This window comes from Pyrus communis, chromosome 16 (genome assembly GCF_041283825.1).
Source record: "Pyrus communis isolate YQ-2024b chromosome 16, ASM4128382v1, whole genome shotgun sequence".
Lineage (NCBI taxonomy): Eukaryota > Viridiplantae > Streptophyta > Magnoliopsida > Rosales > Rosaceae > Pyrus > Pyrus communis.
Window position 1 is genome coordinate 22124280 of NC_142580.1, and position 16101 is coordinate 22140380.

The 16101-nt window shown below is 39.0% G+C and overlaps 2 protein-coding genes across 2 annotated transcripts; both read right to left on the reverse strand.

The window, feature by feature from the left end:
- Positions 1–3024: 3024 nt before the first annotated feature.
- LOC148690137 (uncharacterized) lies at positions 3025–7626 on the reverse strand. Its single transcript, XM_088687196.1, has 2 exons — positions 6394–7626; positions 3025–3029 (listed from the first exon to the last, which is right to left on the reverse strand). Exons 1-2 carry the CDS (start codon positions 7622–7624, stop codon positions 3025–3027), a joined length of 1236 nt encoding a protein of 411 aa, XP_088543322.1. The 5' UTR covers positions 7625–7626.
- A 4509-nt stretch (positions 7627–12135) lies between these two features.
- On the reverse strand, positions 12136–14927 carry LOC148690138 (uncharacterized). Its single transcript, XM_088687197.1, has one exon. It carries the CDS (start codon positions 14923–14925, stop codon positions 12136–12138), a length of 2790 nt encoding a protein of 929 aa, XP_088543323.1. The 5' UTR covers positions 14926–14927.
- Positions 14928–16101: the final 1174 nt, after the last annotated feature.

The following is a 16101-nucleotide window of genomic DNA, read 5'->3' on the forward strand; positions in this document are numbered from 1 at the left end:
GGGAGGGAATGTTTGTTCTTAAGTTTATATGTATGTTTTGAGATTCAAAAGAAAAGAAGAAGTTGTGAAAAACGTATGAAAAAGAAAAACAGAAAAGAAAAGAAAGAAAGAAAGGAAAAAGAGCTTGAAAAGATGTAAGAATGAGTGATGAAGTGTTGAATGTTGAAGAAAGGGGCCAAAACATCAAATCTGGCCCTAAATGATCTAAATTCTCCCTTTTTGTTCAAACGTTGAGTTTTCATTCAAAAGTGAATTCTAAGTTGATTCAAATGCTTTGCTCACTATTTCTTTAAGAACCTTTGTTTTCCATATCCCTTCTTTGTTAGCCAAACACCCCAAGCCCCATTACAACCCGTGACTTCAATCTTGAGTGTTATGTGTTTCAATTTGTGGAGTTTGAACTTGGTATGAGCATATGGTGTCACTGGTTCTCGCATCTAAGTAGTAGCATTCCATTCATGAGATCATATCTAAACATGCTTATTAACTCCAGAAATTGCTTTCTTTGTGATACATATATGTGAGTGTTCGTTTTCATGTTTACATCAATCTTCTCGCATATAACCAGATTAGGGTGTGTAGTTAGAAAATCTGAGTGAAAATTGAGTGCATATCTTGTAAGGAATTGAGCAAATTCTCTAAGGCATGTTACTACATTCAAAACATGGTTTTAAATGCTTAATTGTGAACTAGTATGTGGTGACTATGATTAAGAATGTACTTAAGTAGGAAGATGACTAAAATCTGTGGAGATAATGAATTTTAACATGTCATATGCATTGGAAATCCCTGAGGCAAATGTTGGAAGGTTTAGGTTGTGTTTTGCTCGTTTTGTCTAGTTTCGTGTTCTTTTGTTTGTTTTGTTTTGCTCGAGGACTAGCAAAAGCTAAGTGTGGGGGAATTTGATAGAAGCTTATTTAGGCGACTTAGTTGGGTTGTTCTTGTCCATTTACGTTGTTATTTCTTAGTTCTTTAAGTCTTTTAAGCCATTTTCGTATGTTTTCAGGTTCTAAGGGCTAAAAGAGCAAAGAAGTGCATTTTGGAGCCTTTTGGAGCATTTTTGGGCTAAGGATGGATAGCTTGTGCTTGGAGCCAAAGTGTTGGACGAAATTGAAGACCAAGTGAGCCTAGAATCGAAGGAAGAAGGAGGAACCAAGATTTGGAAACCAGTTTCCATTATGGGGAGTTTCTATTCTTGAAAGGTTTCCAATTGTGCAAGTTTCCAAATAATGTTGGTTGCCTAAATCACATGTTCTAGAAGCCCTAGACATGTCCTAAATTGTGCCGTGAGTTACCTTCCTTTTCTCTCCCAAAATCTACAAGATTATGTCACAATCCCTTTCTTAAAAGCCTTGCCGTGCACTTCCCTTGACCTTTCCTCTTCCTTGCCGTGCAAGGAGGGGCCTTGTTCCCTGTTTTAAACCATGTAAACACATTCCTATTTCATACCTTTCTCAGCCATAACTCACATACCCTTTCTATACCAAAATTCTTGCCTAATTTCAGAAATAAAAAGCATCCCTTTTCTTACAAACCCTTGTCGTGCAAGGGAGATGATTCTTTCTTATTTCATTGCATTAAAACACATTCCTTTTGTGTTTAATCCCCTTGTCGCAACTTTTAGGTAGTTTCCTTCACTTTTATGATTTGATTTCCTATTTCTAAAAGCTTTTGACTTAAATTCTGATTACCTAAATAACCTAGGGTTTTAATTCCTGAAATCCTATTAATAAACCTCCTTGTTGCAGCCATGAAACATTCATTCATTCACCATTCACGCCAGAAATTCATCCCATCCCTCTAACACATCCATACTTCACCATTCTCCATATTTTCTGCCCAAAACCAACCCTTGCCGTCCCCTACATCCATCCCAAACCTAAATCTATCATTCTACATCATCCATAACCCCCTAAACTCACCAAAAACCCTTGTGCCGCAGCAACTAGGAGAGGAAGAAGTCCTTGAACGTTTCATGCTTGCAGATTGGAGCATTCTTAGGTGTACTTCGTTCTTGTTTTCAATGTTTACTTTGTTATTAATCTCTGAGTTTGTTGTAATCATGAGTGGCTAAACCCCTAATTAGTTAGGGGAAAGTTTGAAGCCATGAACATGTTTGAGATATGAATTGATTTCTTCCAATTGTGATTTGTGAAGTTGTGATTGCAATTCAATTATCTGTTTATTAAAAACTTGTTCTTGTATGTTGATTAAGGATGCATACTTAGTTTTCATGCACGAACTTGATGCTAGTTTATAAACAAGTTTCACCTAATCGTCACAAGTTTATAAACATGAGTAGTGAAGGTTGCTAGTCACAACCGCGTTAATTGAATTCTTGGCAAGAGTTTCATGCTTTTCATAGTAACAATTGCCTCGTCAATACTTATAGTTTTCATGGAACTTAATGATCTTTGATTGTACCTTTATTGTGCTTTTCACGTAAGTGACTTTTAGAGAATGTTTTGAGTTGTTGTATGCGCAATCCCATCCAATTCAATAACTTAAGGAAAACTTGAAAGTTAAAAAAGTGCTGTTCACGGTTAACTTGGGGTGTTGAGCATCATAGTTAGTGAAAAGAAATTGGAGAATCGATTCATATACAAATGTGTCAAGTGTGGAGAATGGACCTCTAACTAATCCATCCATCATCTTGTTTCCAAAATTCGTTTTACAATTTGCCTAGTTTTATAATTTGTTTTGTTATTTCAATTTTCTTCAAATTAAAATCCCCCTTTACTTTCTTGTTCTATAGTGTTTAGAATCTGTTTAGTTTGTGTTTTAAAGTGTTTTGAATCAACCTAGAATCTTAAATTTGTCCAAAATTGTGTTTAAGGTCAGAAACTGCCTAGTTAGTGTTTTTAGGCAGTTTTGAGTCTTTTGAACCTGTTTATACGAAAATTAACTTAACACACAAATTAACCCTCTTGTGACAATTGTAGCATATAAGTAAGTAGGGATCGTTCTTACACCGGGGATTAGGAGGGCTTGCTAAACACTCTAAACTGACTCAAATAACTAAAATTAACCTTTCAAAAACTTAAACTCACGTAAAAAGACTCAACTACGTTCACAAGACTCAAAATAGGCTAAAAACACTCAAAACTGCCTTAAAAACACAATCTGGGCAGTTTTGAACCTAAACACAAACTTGGACGAAAATTGGTTCTAACTTGACTCAAAACTCTAAAAAACACAATCTAAAACATATTTGGACCAATTAGACACTCTAGAATAAACGGGGATTTGGTTTTGGACGAAAATAAACAAAACAAAACAAATATGTAAACTAGGCAGATTTTGACGAAATTGGTGGAATTAAATGTATGGTGAGATGGCTAGGAGGTTTTTCTCAAAGGAACCACATATCAGAATCCCAAAGGAATTGGGCCTAGGAAGGTGCGGCTGATTTAGGGGAAGGGTTTCTTGGCTTGCAAGACAAGGTAAAGCCTTCTAGAAAGGTTTGGGCGCCACTTTTCTAGGGTTTCTAGAAAGAATAGGTTTTGTGGCAGATTTGGGCCTTCTAGACTAGGGTGCTTCTAGAAATAGGTTCTAGAATGATCCATTTAGGTCCCCATGCAATTAGGAGTAAGACATGATAAGGTTTGGATAAGATAAGATGAGATAAGGTTTGGATAATGTTTTGGATAATTGGATAATGTTGGATAAGGTTGGATAATGTTTTGGATAATGTTTCCTCTTTTCTTGCACTTTCGTTATCCACTTTGTCCTTAGCTTAGTTCCTTCCTCTTCTTATCACATTTCCACCTTCTTGAAGTCCAAATTCGTCCATCCATGTTAGCCCACATGCAAACTCACCACCTAGTGTCCAAAATAGCTTCAAAATGCACCAAAATGCACTTTCTTGATACTTTAACCCATAGGACCTACAAACACACGAAATTGAGTTGTAATACGACATTAACTAAGAAATAATAGCACAAATGCACAAGAATAAGCTAGTTAAGTCGCCTAAATATGCTCCTATCACCTGTTTTGAGTCCTTTGAGTCTTTGTGAACGTTTTTAACTTTGTTTTTATGTTTTTAAGTCAGTTTAGAGGTTTTAGCAAGCCCTCCTAATCCCCGGTCCAGAACGATCCCTACTTGCATCCTTACTACAATTTGACAACAAGAGGGTTAATTTGTGTACTTAACTATTTTCGCATCAGCCCAACGGTCTTTTCCAGGATTTGCTTTATTTCTCGATTTGAAACTTCGGCTTGGCCACTTGTTTGGGGGTGATAAGGTGTGGAAACCTTATGCATCACGTTGTACTTCTTGAGCAACGCCGCAATGGTGCGGTTGCAAAAATGAGACCCACCATCGCTTATGAGCACTCGAGGCATCCCAAATCTAGAGAAAATGTTAGATTTTACAAAATCTGCAACAACTCTAGAATCGTTAGTTCGGGTGGCTTTAGCTTCCACCCACTTTGACACATAATCAACGGCAAGTAAAATGTAAGTATAACGAAACGACATAGGGAAAGGACCCATAAAATTAATACCCCAAACATCAAAGATTTCAACAACAAGGATTGGGGTTTGCGGCATTTGGTCTCTTTGGCCTAAATTTCCTGTCTTTTGACATCGATCACATGTTAAGCAAAAAGCCCTAGCATCTCTAAACAATGTAGGCCAATAAAAACCACTTTCAAGAACCTTAAACGCTGTGCGTTGTGTGCCAAAGTGTCCACCACATGCATATGTATGGCAAAAACTCAAAATGGAATTAAATTCAGATTCATGAACACAACGACGCACAATCTGATCCGGGCATATTTTCCACAAATAAGGGTCGTCCCAAACATAAAAACGTGCATCCTTTTTCAATTTATCACGTTGAGCCTTGGTTCAGGTGTTAGGAACTTGCTTAGACACCAAAAAATTAACCAAATCGGCATACCAAGGGGTACTTACCTCAACGGACAGAAGTTGTTCATCCGGAAACGTTTCTAAATGGGAAGGTCCTCTTCCTCACGCACCATTCGACTTAGGTGGTCAGCCACCACGTTTTCACATCCCTTCTTGTCCCTAATTTCAATGTTGAATTCTTGAAGTAGGAGCATCCAACGAATGAGCCTTTGTTGGGCTCCTTTTTGGTGAGAAGATACTTCAAGGCTGCATGGTCAGTGAAAATCTGTGTGAAAATAGAGTGCATTCTAGTAAGGAATTGAGGAAATTCTCTAAGGCATGTTACTACATTCGAAATGTGTTTTAAATGCTTAATTGTGAACTAGTATGTGGTGACTATGATTAAGAATGTACTTAAGTGTAAAGATGGCTAAAATCTGTGGGAATAATGATTTTTAACTTGTCATGTGCATTGGAAATCCGTGAGATGATTGTTGGAAGGTGTAGGTTGTGTTTTGTTCGTTTTGTCTAGTTTCGTGTTCTTTTGTTGTTTTGTTTTGCTCGAGGACTAGCAAAAGATAAGTGTGGGGGTATTTGATAGGAGCATATTCATGCGACTTAAATGGCTTGTTCTCGTGCATTTACGTTATGTTTCTTTAGTTATTTTAGTACTTTAAGCTATTTTCGTGTGTTTATAGGTCCAAAGGGCTAAAGGAGCAAAAAGATGCATTTTGGAGACTTTTGGAGCACTTTTGGGCTAAGGATGGATAGCTTATGCTTGGAGCCAAAGTGTTGGACGAAATTGAAGAACTAATTGAAGACCAAAGTGTTGGAACCTTGTTCCCTTTAGTTTTAGGACATTTAAACCTTTCCTAATCCCATTCATCAACACATGCATCCACATGCATTCACCCTTTAAACCATTAAATCCACATGCTTTCCTATTCAATTAAATCAGCCACATGCATTCATCATCATAACTTAGCTGTCATTCCACTTCATTGCACATGCATCTTCAAATAAATCAGCCATTCCACATGCATATTCAACCTAGCTGTCATTGCACATGCATTCACTCTTTAATTCACATGCAAAACATCCCATTCCATCTCCCATTTCAGATTGCATTCCATAATCATTCACTCACCTTTAATCCACATGCATCTTCCATAAATCAAATCAGCCACATTCACCACCACATTCACTCACCACAAACATTCCACATGCATTCCATCCTTTAAAACATTGCACATGCACTCCCTTTAATTAATTAAGCCACATGCACTCCCATCCATTTCATCATTGCAGCCAACACATGCTTTCACATGCATTTTCAGATTGTCCCCTTGCACATGCAGCCACTTATTCAAAGCACATGCATTTCCACCCTTTAATCACATGCATAAAGCAGCCACATGCATCTCCCATCACCATTTCAGATTTCTAGCATTTGCACATGCAACCTAGCTGTCATGTTCCCTCTCCCATCCATCCATCTCCCTATAAAAACCATACACACTTCATTGTCCAAAGACATACCTTGATGGTTTTGGGCAGATTGGGATTGTGATGCTTCTTGGCCGTGGGTTTTGGTGTAAAATCCCGGGGGTTGCTGCCTAAAGCCTCCTTGTTGGTAAGGTTGTTGAGGCTCCCGCCATTTGAAATTTGGATGATCACGCCAACCGGGATTGTAGGTAGTGGAGAAGGGGTCACCACGATTTTGGTATTGATTCCCATATCCCACGGCATTGAGTGTCTCCCACCCTCCATTCTCGATCAATTGTGGGCACTTATCCGTGGGATGTCCTTGCATGGAGCACACACCACAAGAAGCTACGGTTTGGACTTTTGGACCGTCCATCACCTGAGAAAGCAAAGTAGTGAGGTTAGCCATTTGATTTTGAAGTTCGGTTATGGTACTTACCTCATTGACTTGGTGTTGCCGTGGGGTACTCCTTTGTCCAACGCCTTCGTATTGTTGAGCGTTCAATGCTCGATTAGCAATCAACATCTTTGCAGCCGTAGGGGTCTTGTCCACCAATGCTCCTCCCGCTGAGGCATCTAGCATTTGACGTTCAATAGGTAGAAGTCCCTCGTAAAAGTATTGTAGAAGTAGTTCCTCCTTCATTTGATGCTGTGGACATGAAGCAACAAGAGATTTAAAACGTTCATAATAAGTAGGAAAGGATTCACCTTCATCTTGTTGAATTCCACTTATCCTTTTTCGTAGGAGGATGACTCGAGAAGTTGGGAAAAACTTCTCCAAGTAAGCTCGTTTCATGCTCTCCCATGATGTGACAGTTCCGGGAGCCAATTCGTACAACCAATCTTTCGCTTTCTCTTGGAGAGAAAAGGGAAAGGCCTTCATCTTCAAGATGCTCTCATCTACGTTCACCGGAGTCATGCTTGAGCAAACGACTTCAAACTCCTTCAAATGCTTGTTCGGATCTTCCATGGATAGCCCATGGTACTTCGGAATGTGATGTAACAGGCTTGACTTCAATTCGAACTCGGCAGTCTTGTCTTGAGCCGCCCTTGGGTATTGGATGCACAAGGGTGCGGCATTGGCCAATCCCGAAGCGGAAAGCTCCTTGATTGTTCGGTTGTCAGCTGCCATGTCTTCCACTTCTTCTTCAAATTCAGAAACGGACTCGGAACTTGCACTTGATTCACTAGGTTCCGGGTTCTTCCTCTTACGTCTCAACTCACGCTCAAAATCGTCGTCAAAGTCTAAAATATGTTCGTGAACCGGATTAGAACTCCGAGTCATAAACAAGTACCTAAACAAGAAACAAAACAAGATGAAGAATCTGGAATAAAATAAAACAAATGAAAATAAAACAATCCAAGGGATTAGCAAAGTTGCTAATCCCCGGCAACGGCGCCAAAATTTGATGCAAGAATTATACGCACACAAATTAAACCCTCTTTTTATCAATTGTAGTGAAGAATGTAAGTAGGGATCGTTCTGGACCGGGGATTAGGAGGGATTGTTAATCACTTGGAAACTGACTCAAATACGTAAAAACAAGTTTAAAACACTATACTAGACTCAAAGAATGCAAAACTAAACTTTAAAACACCAAAACAAACCAAAAGACTCAAAACAGCACCAAAACACTCAAAACTGCCTTAAAAACACAATCTGGGCAGTTTTGAACACTAGACACAACTTTGGACGAAAATTGGTTTTACTTTGACCTAAGACACTTAAAAACACAAACTAAAGTGATTTCTAACTACTATGACTCAACAAAGTAAAGGGGGATTGGTTTTGGACGAATTTAAAAACTAAACAAACTTTTTAAATTAGAACAGATTGTAGAACGAATTTGATGGAATTGAATGGATGGGAAGCTAGCTAAGGGGTTCATCTCCACACATGTTATACTTGCATATAAAACGATTTCCAATTGCTTTTCAATAACCCATGAATTCTCAATGCCCCAAGTTAATTAGGTTCGCTTAAATTAACCTTCAGATTTTCCTAACGTTATTGAATTGGATGATTGCATACGACAACCCAAAACATTCCCCACAAGTCCCCTACATGATTGCATAATAGAGATACAAGCAAGAATCATTAAGTTCTATGAAAACCATAAGCATTGACGAAGCACTTGTTACTATGATTGCATGAAACTTATGCCAAGAATTTACTTAACGCGATTGAGATCATCAACCTTTACTACTTGTGAATATAATTCCATAACGATTAGGTGAAATTTCCTTATATCCTAGCATCCAATTTATGCATGATAATTAAGCGTGCACTCTCAACCAACACACACAAATCAATGTAATTCACATAGATAAGTAAATTGAATTCACAACTTATGAAACGCAATTAGAAGTAATCAATTCATATAGCAAGTATGTTCATGGTTTCGAATCCCCCCCTAGCCAAGGGGGGGTTTAGTTCCTCATTCGCACAAAACAAAGAGAATTGAAATTAAACATTGAATTCAAAGGAAAAGAAACACCTAGAAATTCCAGCGACGCGAACTCGAATTGCATGAACTCCCGAGCTTCCTTCTCCTCCTCCTTGGTGCGGCAAGGGTCTAGGGACAGGTTTTAGGGCCTTAGGTGTATGGATGCATGGTTATGGAGGGATGTAGTAGTGTTTAGGGGAAGGGGATGGTGCGGCAAAGCTTAAAACTAAGGAGAAAGGTGTTTGGTGGCTGCGGCAAAGGTGTGGAGAGGGTTGGACGAATTTCTGGAATTAATGAATGTGTATGAGAGGTGGTGATCTGATCTAGGGGTTAATATGAGTATATATAGGCACTTAAAACCCTAGGGTAATCAGATATGGACTTGAATAACCCAAATCCACAAGGAAATAAGCTTAGAAATCAGAAATAGAAAGGGATAATGCTTCCTAGGTGCGGCAGGTAAGGAGATAAGGTGATAAGGCTTCTAGAATGCCTTGCAAGGCAAGGGAAATCAGCTTTCTAGAAGGATTTGGGGCGCCACTTTTGTAGGAGATAAGATAAGGTTCCTAGAATCATGTTTTAAGGGCCAAATTTGTAGGGAAAAAGAGATAAGGGTGCAGCACCTTTGTAGGGATAATGTTAGGGCTTCTAGAAAGCCTAAAAACTAAGGGGATTTGGATAAAACCCACGGCAAAGATAGGATAGGGCATCTAAGGCTTCTAGAAACCCTCCAAGATAAGGTAAAGTGCATGGCATCCCTATAGGATTAGGATAAGGTGTCCTAAATGGATAAGGACTCCTCATTGCACTTGGAAACTTTGCCTATTAGGATTAGGAAACCTTGTCTTCATCATTCCTTCTTCATCTTGGACTCCTTTTCCTTCTTGGACTTGGAAAACTTCTTTGTTGCTTCACTTGAGACCATTTGGACTTTGCCTTTCCTACATCAAGTAGGAAACCTTATTTGAGTAGGAAACTTTATTCTTCTAGGAATCCTAATTCAACTAGGAACCCCATTTTAACTAGGAATCCTAATTCAACTAGGAAACCATCTTCCATGAGGGACTTTCCTACTTCAACTAGGAAACCTTGCTCAAGTAGGAATCATCATCTTCAAGTCTTCAATTTCGTCCATCCTCTTGGCTCCAAGCATATGATGTCCATTCCAAGCTCTAATTTGCTCCAAAAGGCTCCAAAATGCATCCTTTTGCATACTTTGCCCTTAAAACCTGAAAACACATAGAACTAGCTTAAAAGACTACTTTACTAAGGAAAAACACTATAAATGCACAAAAACCAGCTAAACTAAGGTGCGTAAATATGCTCCTATCAAATTCCCCCACACTTAGCTTTTGCTAGTCCTCGAGCAAAACAAAATGAAACAAAGTAAATAAACGAAGTAAAACGAGTGAAACACAACCTACACCTTCCAACAATCGCCTCAGGGATTTCCAATGCACATGACATGTTAAAAATCATCATTCCCACAGATTTTAGCCATCTTTACGCTTAAGCATTTACTTAATCATGGTCACTACTCATTAGTTCACAAATGACCAATTAAAATATGATTTTGAATGTAGTAACATGCCTTAGAGAATTTCCTCAATTCCTTACTAGATATGCACTCGATTTTCACACAGATTTTCTGACTACACACCCTATACTAGTTATATGTGAGAAGATAGATGTAAATATGAAAACGAATGCTCACATATATGTATGACAAAGAAAGCACTTTTCGGAGTTAATAACATGTTTAGATATGATCTCATGAATGGAACGCTACTACTTAGATGTGAGAACCAGTGACACCATATGCTTGTACCAATTTTAAACTCCACAAATTGAAACACATAACACTCAAGATTAAAGTCAAGGGTTGTAACGGGGCTAGGGGTATTGGCTAACAAAGAAAGGTAAAGGATAAAACAAACGTTCTTTAAACAATAGTAAGCAAAGCAATGAACTTGATACTTAGAATTCACTTTAGAGTGCATAAAATAACTTTAAACACAACGGAGAATACACGTGCATACTTAGGGTCAAATGCAACGTTTTGGACCCTTTCTTCAATAACCAACAACTTAGAGCTCATTTTATGCTCTTCCAACTCCTTTTCATACTATTCACAACTTTTTTCTTTTTTCCTTCTTATTTTCCACGAATTTTTTTTTTTTTTTTTTTCTCTTTTTTTTTTTCTTTTCTTTGCCGTGCCTCATTCAAGACTTTGGCACACCCATATATCAAGAATCCTTCCCCCACACTTGTTTTCTACAATGCAATGATCAAAAGGAATTCATCTTTGAGTTATGCTTTTACTATGCTTCAAGAACAAAGGTATGGGTGGTCCTACTCTAGGCTAGGTGAGGATAATTGTGGGTTAACAAAGAAAGTAGGCTACACAAGGCTCAACGGGGTTAAATCCTACAAAACAAATGAAATAGGGAAATATGGCAATTTGGCTATGGTGGTCACTACTAACTTCATCTTGAATATGTGTTATGCAATTCAATAACATGTTTTGAATGAAATTGGCATGAGTTCTAGTATTTGGAACTAAATGATGAAACGCCTTCTAAGTAGTAACCAAGCAAAGAATAATGAGATCATGCAACGACTTTAGAAAACAAGAATGCACAGATTTTAACTCTCCAAATAAACGTTTAGGCTCAAGTCTCACAAGGTTGTAGCATTTGTTTGAGTTCCTTCCTTCAAGCATGTTACAAAAACTAATTTTTTTTTTTGTCTTCTTTTTGATTACATGTGAAGTCATAAGTTATAACCACAACCAAGCATAAACAAAGAGTAAATCAAACTTTCATCCATGTTAATCATTCTCTTTAACAGTCATGCAATTACAAACCGAATCCTCATCATTGTGTTGGAAGGTACCCTAAGACACAAACAAACACACAAAAACAACTTAAAAACAACTCTTTTTGGGTTTTCAAAACAATTTTTTCAATTTTTTCTTTGGGATTTTCGGATTTTTAGAACAACAAATACTAAAACACACCAAAACAGCCTAAAAACAGCAAGAAACAACATTTGAAATTATGGGTGATAAAACCCTACGAATTTGCATCAAAACACTTTGGTTACCCCCCCACACTTAAGTCAAACATTGTCCTCAATGTTTCAAGCATAGACTCACACAAATAACAAACAATAAACAAAACAACATCTAACAACCTAACATGGCAGAAACAAAATCAACAACAAAGAGAAGAGTTTAGGAACGCAAATCTGGAATTGGAGTGCTTTCTCGGTCTTTATTTGTTGAATGCATGGGTTGCCTCCCAAGTAGCGCTTGCTTTAACGTCGTGCAGCCGGACGAACATTCTTCTTATCCTCTCTTGGAGCCCACGGCATGGAGTGGGATGTCCTCCACAACTTGCCCTTCAACACTTTCGTAATATGGCTCTATGAATGGGAGGGGATAGTGATCCTCCCTAATGGTGGTATTTTGGTTCCTATAGTTCATGTAGACGCTCCTACCACCTTGAAATCGATTTGGAACCTGCACCAAAGAAGGTAACAACCTATTAGTTGAAATGGGAATTGGAATTGGGATTGGAGACTTACTAGGATGTTGTGGCAATGCCCCTAGGGCAGCCACCATCTCGCCAATTTTATCCTTAGGTACGGCCAGATTGGGTGTTTTTAGGGCAGTGGCGTGCTCCTTGTGCTTTCTTCCAATTCCTTCCTCGATGGTGGTTCTAGACGCATCCTTCTTGATTGGTGTTGAACATTCCTGCCCTATATTTTTAGTTGTACCAATGGCAAAACAAGAACGAACATCATTTGTATTCTCAATGGATTCAGAAACTTTAAAGTTAATCGTATCACCACCAAACTCCATAGTTAAGGCTCCCCTGGCCACGTCAATCTTGGTGTGGGCTGTTTTCATGAAAGGTCGTCCAAGTAAGAGTGGCGATGGTGGAGAGTGGGTTGAATCCTCCATGTCAAGCACATAGAAATCTGCAGGAAAAATCAAGTGGTCTACCTGCACCAAAACATCTTCCAAAACTCCTCTCGGGTATGCATTAGATCGATCGGCTAATTGAATAATAACACCATCATTTTTAAGCTCTCCTAGATTCATAGATGCATAAACAGAGTATGGCATGACATTAATTGATGCACCTAAATCTAGCATAACATGTTCGAACCTTGTATTACCAATTACACAAGGGATAGTGAAACTACCTGGATCTTTGCATTTAGGTGGTAGCTTTCTTTGCAATATTGCAGAGACATTCTCACTTACATGTACCACCTCTTTCTCCCGAATTCGTTTCCTTGTTGTACAAATCTTCTTCAAAAACTTAGCGTACTTTGGAATTTGCTTTATTGCATCAAGGAGCGGGATATTGACATGCACCTTCCTAAACGTCTCTAGGATGTCTTTTTCATCCTCCTCTGTCTTAGATTGCATAAACCTGCTAGGAAAGGGCACATTTAGTGGAATAGAACTAGACAAATTCGAATTTGGACTCACCTTGGTGGTTTGAGACGCATTGGATGAAGTAGTGTTTCTAGGTGCTTGTGGCAAAGGGGATTGTGTCCTTGCCGTGGGCTTGCTTGCAGCCTCCTCTTCATGTTGCAACATCTCGTCTTCATTAGGACTTGTTTTGGGTGGTGTGGATGTGGTGCCAACTTCTTTTCCACTCCTCAAAGTGATTGCTTTGGCAGATTCGAATCCACCTTTCGGATTGACCACGGTTGAACTTGGCAACCTACCTTGCTCTCGGAATTGTCCCACAAACTCCGCAATCTGCCCTATTTGTTTCTCTAAGTGGTCCACCCTTTTGTCTTGGTTTTGCAATGCTTTGTTTTGATTCTCTAGCCCCTGAGACAAATTGGTAAGTAACTTAAGAATTGTATCATTGTCCAAAGACATACCTTGATGGTTTTGGGCAGATTGGGATTGTGATGCTTCTTGGCCGTGGGTTTTGGTGTAAAATCCCGGGGGTTGCTGCCTAAAGCCTCCTTGTTGGTAAGGTTGTTGAGGCTCCCGCCATTTGAAATTTGGATGATCACGCCAACCGGGATTGTAGGTAGTGGAGAAGGGGTCACCACGATTTTGGTATTGATTCCCATATCCCACGGCATTGAGTGTCTCCCACCCTCCATTCTCGATCAATTGTGGGCACTTATCCGTGGGATGTCCTTGCATGGAGCACACACCACAAGAAGCTACGGTTTGGACTTTTGGACCGTCCATCACCTGAGAAAGCAAAGTAGTGAGGTTAGCCATTTGATTTTGAAGTTCGGTTATGGTACTTACCTCATTGACTTGGTGTTGCCGTGGGGTACTCCTTTGTCCAACGCCTTCGTATTGTTGAGCGTTCAATGCTCGATTAGCAATCAACATCTTTGCAGCCGTAGGGGTCTTGTCCACCAATGCTCCTCCCGCTGAGGCATCTAGCATTTGACGTTCAATAGGTAGAAGTCCCTCGTAAAAGTATTGTAGAAGTAGTTCCTCCTTCATTTGATGCTGTGGACATGAAGCAACAAGAGATTTAAAACGTTCATAATAAGTAGGAAAGGATTCACCTTCATCTTGTTGAATTCCACTTATCCTTTTTCGTAGGAGGATGACTCGAGAAGTTGGGAAAAACTTCTCCAAGTAAGCTCGTTTCATGCTCTCCCATGATGTGACAGTTCCGGGAGCCAATTCGTACAACCAATCTTTCGCTTTCTCTTGGAGAGAAAAGGGAAAGGCCTTCATCTTCAAGATGCTCTCATCTACGTTCACCGGAGTCATGCTTGAGCAAACGACTTCAAACTCCTTCAAATGCTTGTTCGGATCTTCCATGGATAGCCCATGGTACTTCGGAATGTGATGTAACAGGCTTGACTTCAATTCGAACTCGGCAGTCTTGTCTTGAGCCGCCCTTGGGTATTGGATGCACAAGGGTGCGGCATTGGCCAATCCCGAAGCGGAAAGCTCCTTGATTGTTCGGTTGTCAGCTGCCATGTCTTCCACTTCTTCTTCAAATTCAGAAACGGACTCGGAACTTGCACTTGATTCACTAGGTTCCGGGTTCTTCCTCTTACGTCTCAACTCACGCTCAAAATCGTCGTCAAAGTCTAAAATATGTTCGTGAACCGGATTAGAACTCCGAGTCATAAACAAGTACCTAAACAAGAAACAAAACAAGATGAAGAATCTGGAATAAAATAAAACAAATGAAAATAAAACAATCCAAGGGATTAGCAAAGTTGCTAATCCCCGGCAACGGCGCCAAAATTTGATGCAAGAATTATACGCACACAAATTAAACCCTCTTTTTATCAATTGTAGTGAAGAATGTAAGTAGGGATCGTTCTGGACCGGGGATTAGGAGGGATTGTTAATCACTTGGAAACTGACTCAAATACGTAAAAACAAGTTTAAAACACTATACTAGACTCAAAGAATGCAAAACTAAACTTTAAAACACCAAAACAAACCAAAAGACTCAAAACAGCACCAAAACACTCAAAACTGCCTTAAAAACACAATCTGGGCAGTTTTGAACACTAGACACAACTTTGGACGAAAATTGGTTTTACTTTGACCTAAGACACTTAAAAACACAAACTAAAGTGATTTCTAACTACTATGACTCAACAAAGTAAAGGGGGATTGGTTTTGGACGAATTTAAAAACTAAACAAACTTTTTAAATTAGAACAGATTGTAGAACGAATTTGATGGAATTGAATGGATGGGAAGCTAGCTAAGGGGTTCATCTCCACACATGTTATACTTGCATATAAAACGATTTCCAATTGCTTTTCAATAACCCATGAATTCTCAATGCCCCAAGTTAATTAGGTTCGCTTAAATTAACCTTCAGATTTTCCTAACGTTATTGAATTGGATGATTGCATACGACAACCCAAAACATTCCCCACAAGTCCCCTACATGATTGCATAATAGAGATACAAGCAAGAATCATTAAGTTCTATGAAAACCATAAGCATTGACGAAGCACTTGTTACTATGATTGCATGAAACTTATGCCAAGAATTTACTTAACGCGATTGAGATCATCAACCTTTACTACTTGTGAATATAATTCCATAACGATTAGGTGAAATTTCCTTATATCCTAGCATCCAATTTATGCATGATAATTAAGCGTGCACTCTCAACCAACACACACAAATCAATGTAATTCACATAGATAAGTAAATTGAATTCACAACTTATGAAACGCAATTAGAAGTAATCAATTCATATAGCAAGTATGTTCATGGTTTCGAATCCCCCCCTAGCCAAGGGGGGGTTTAGTTCCTCATTCGCACAAAACAAAGAGAA

Excerpts from the sequence above, each read along its gene's own strand:
- LOC148690138 (XM_088687197.1), bottom strand. The coding sequence starts at position 14,925 with ATGACTCGGAGTTCTAATCCGGTTCACGAACATATTTTAGACTTTGAC.
- LOC148690137 (XM_088687196.1), bottom strand. The coding sequence starts at position 7,624 with ATGACTCGGAGTTCTAATCCGGTTCACGAACATATTTTAGACTTTGAC.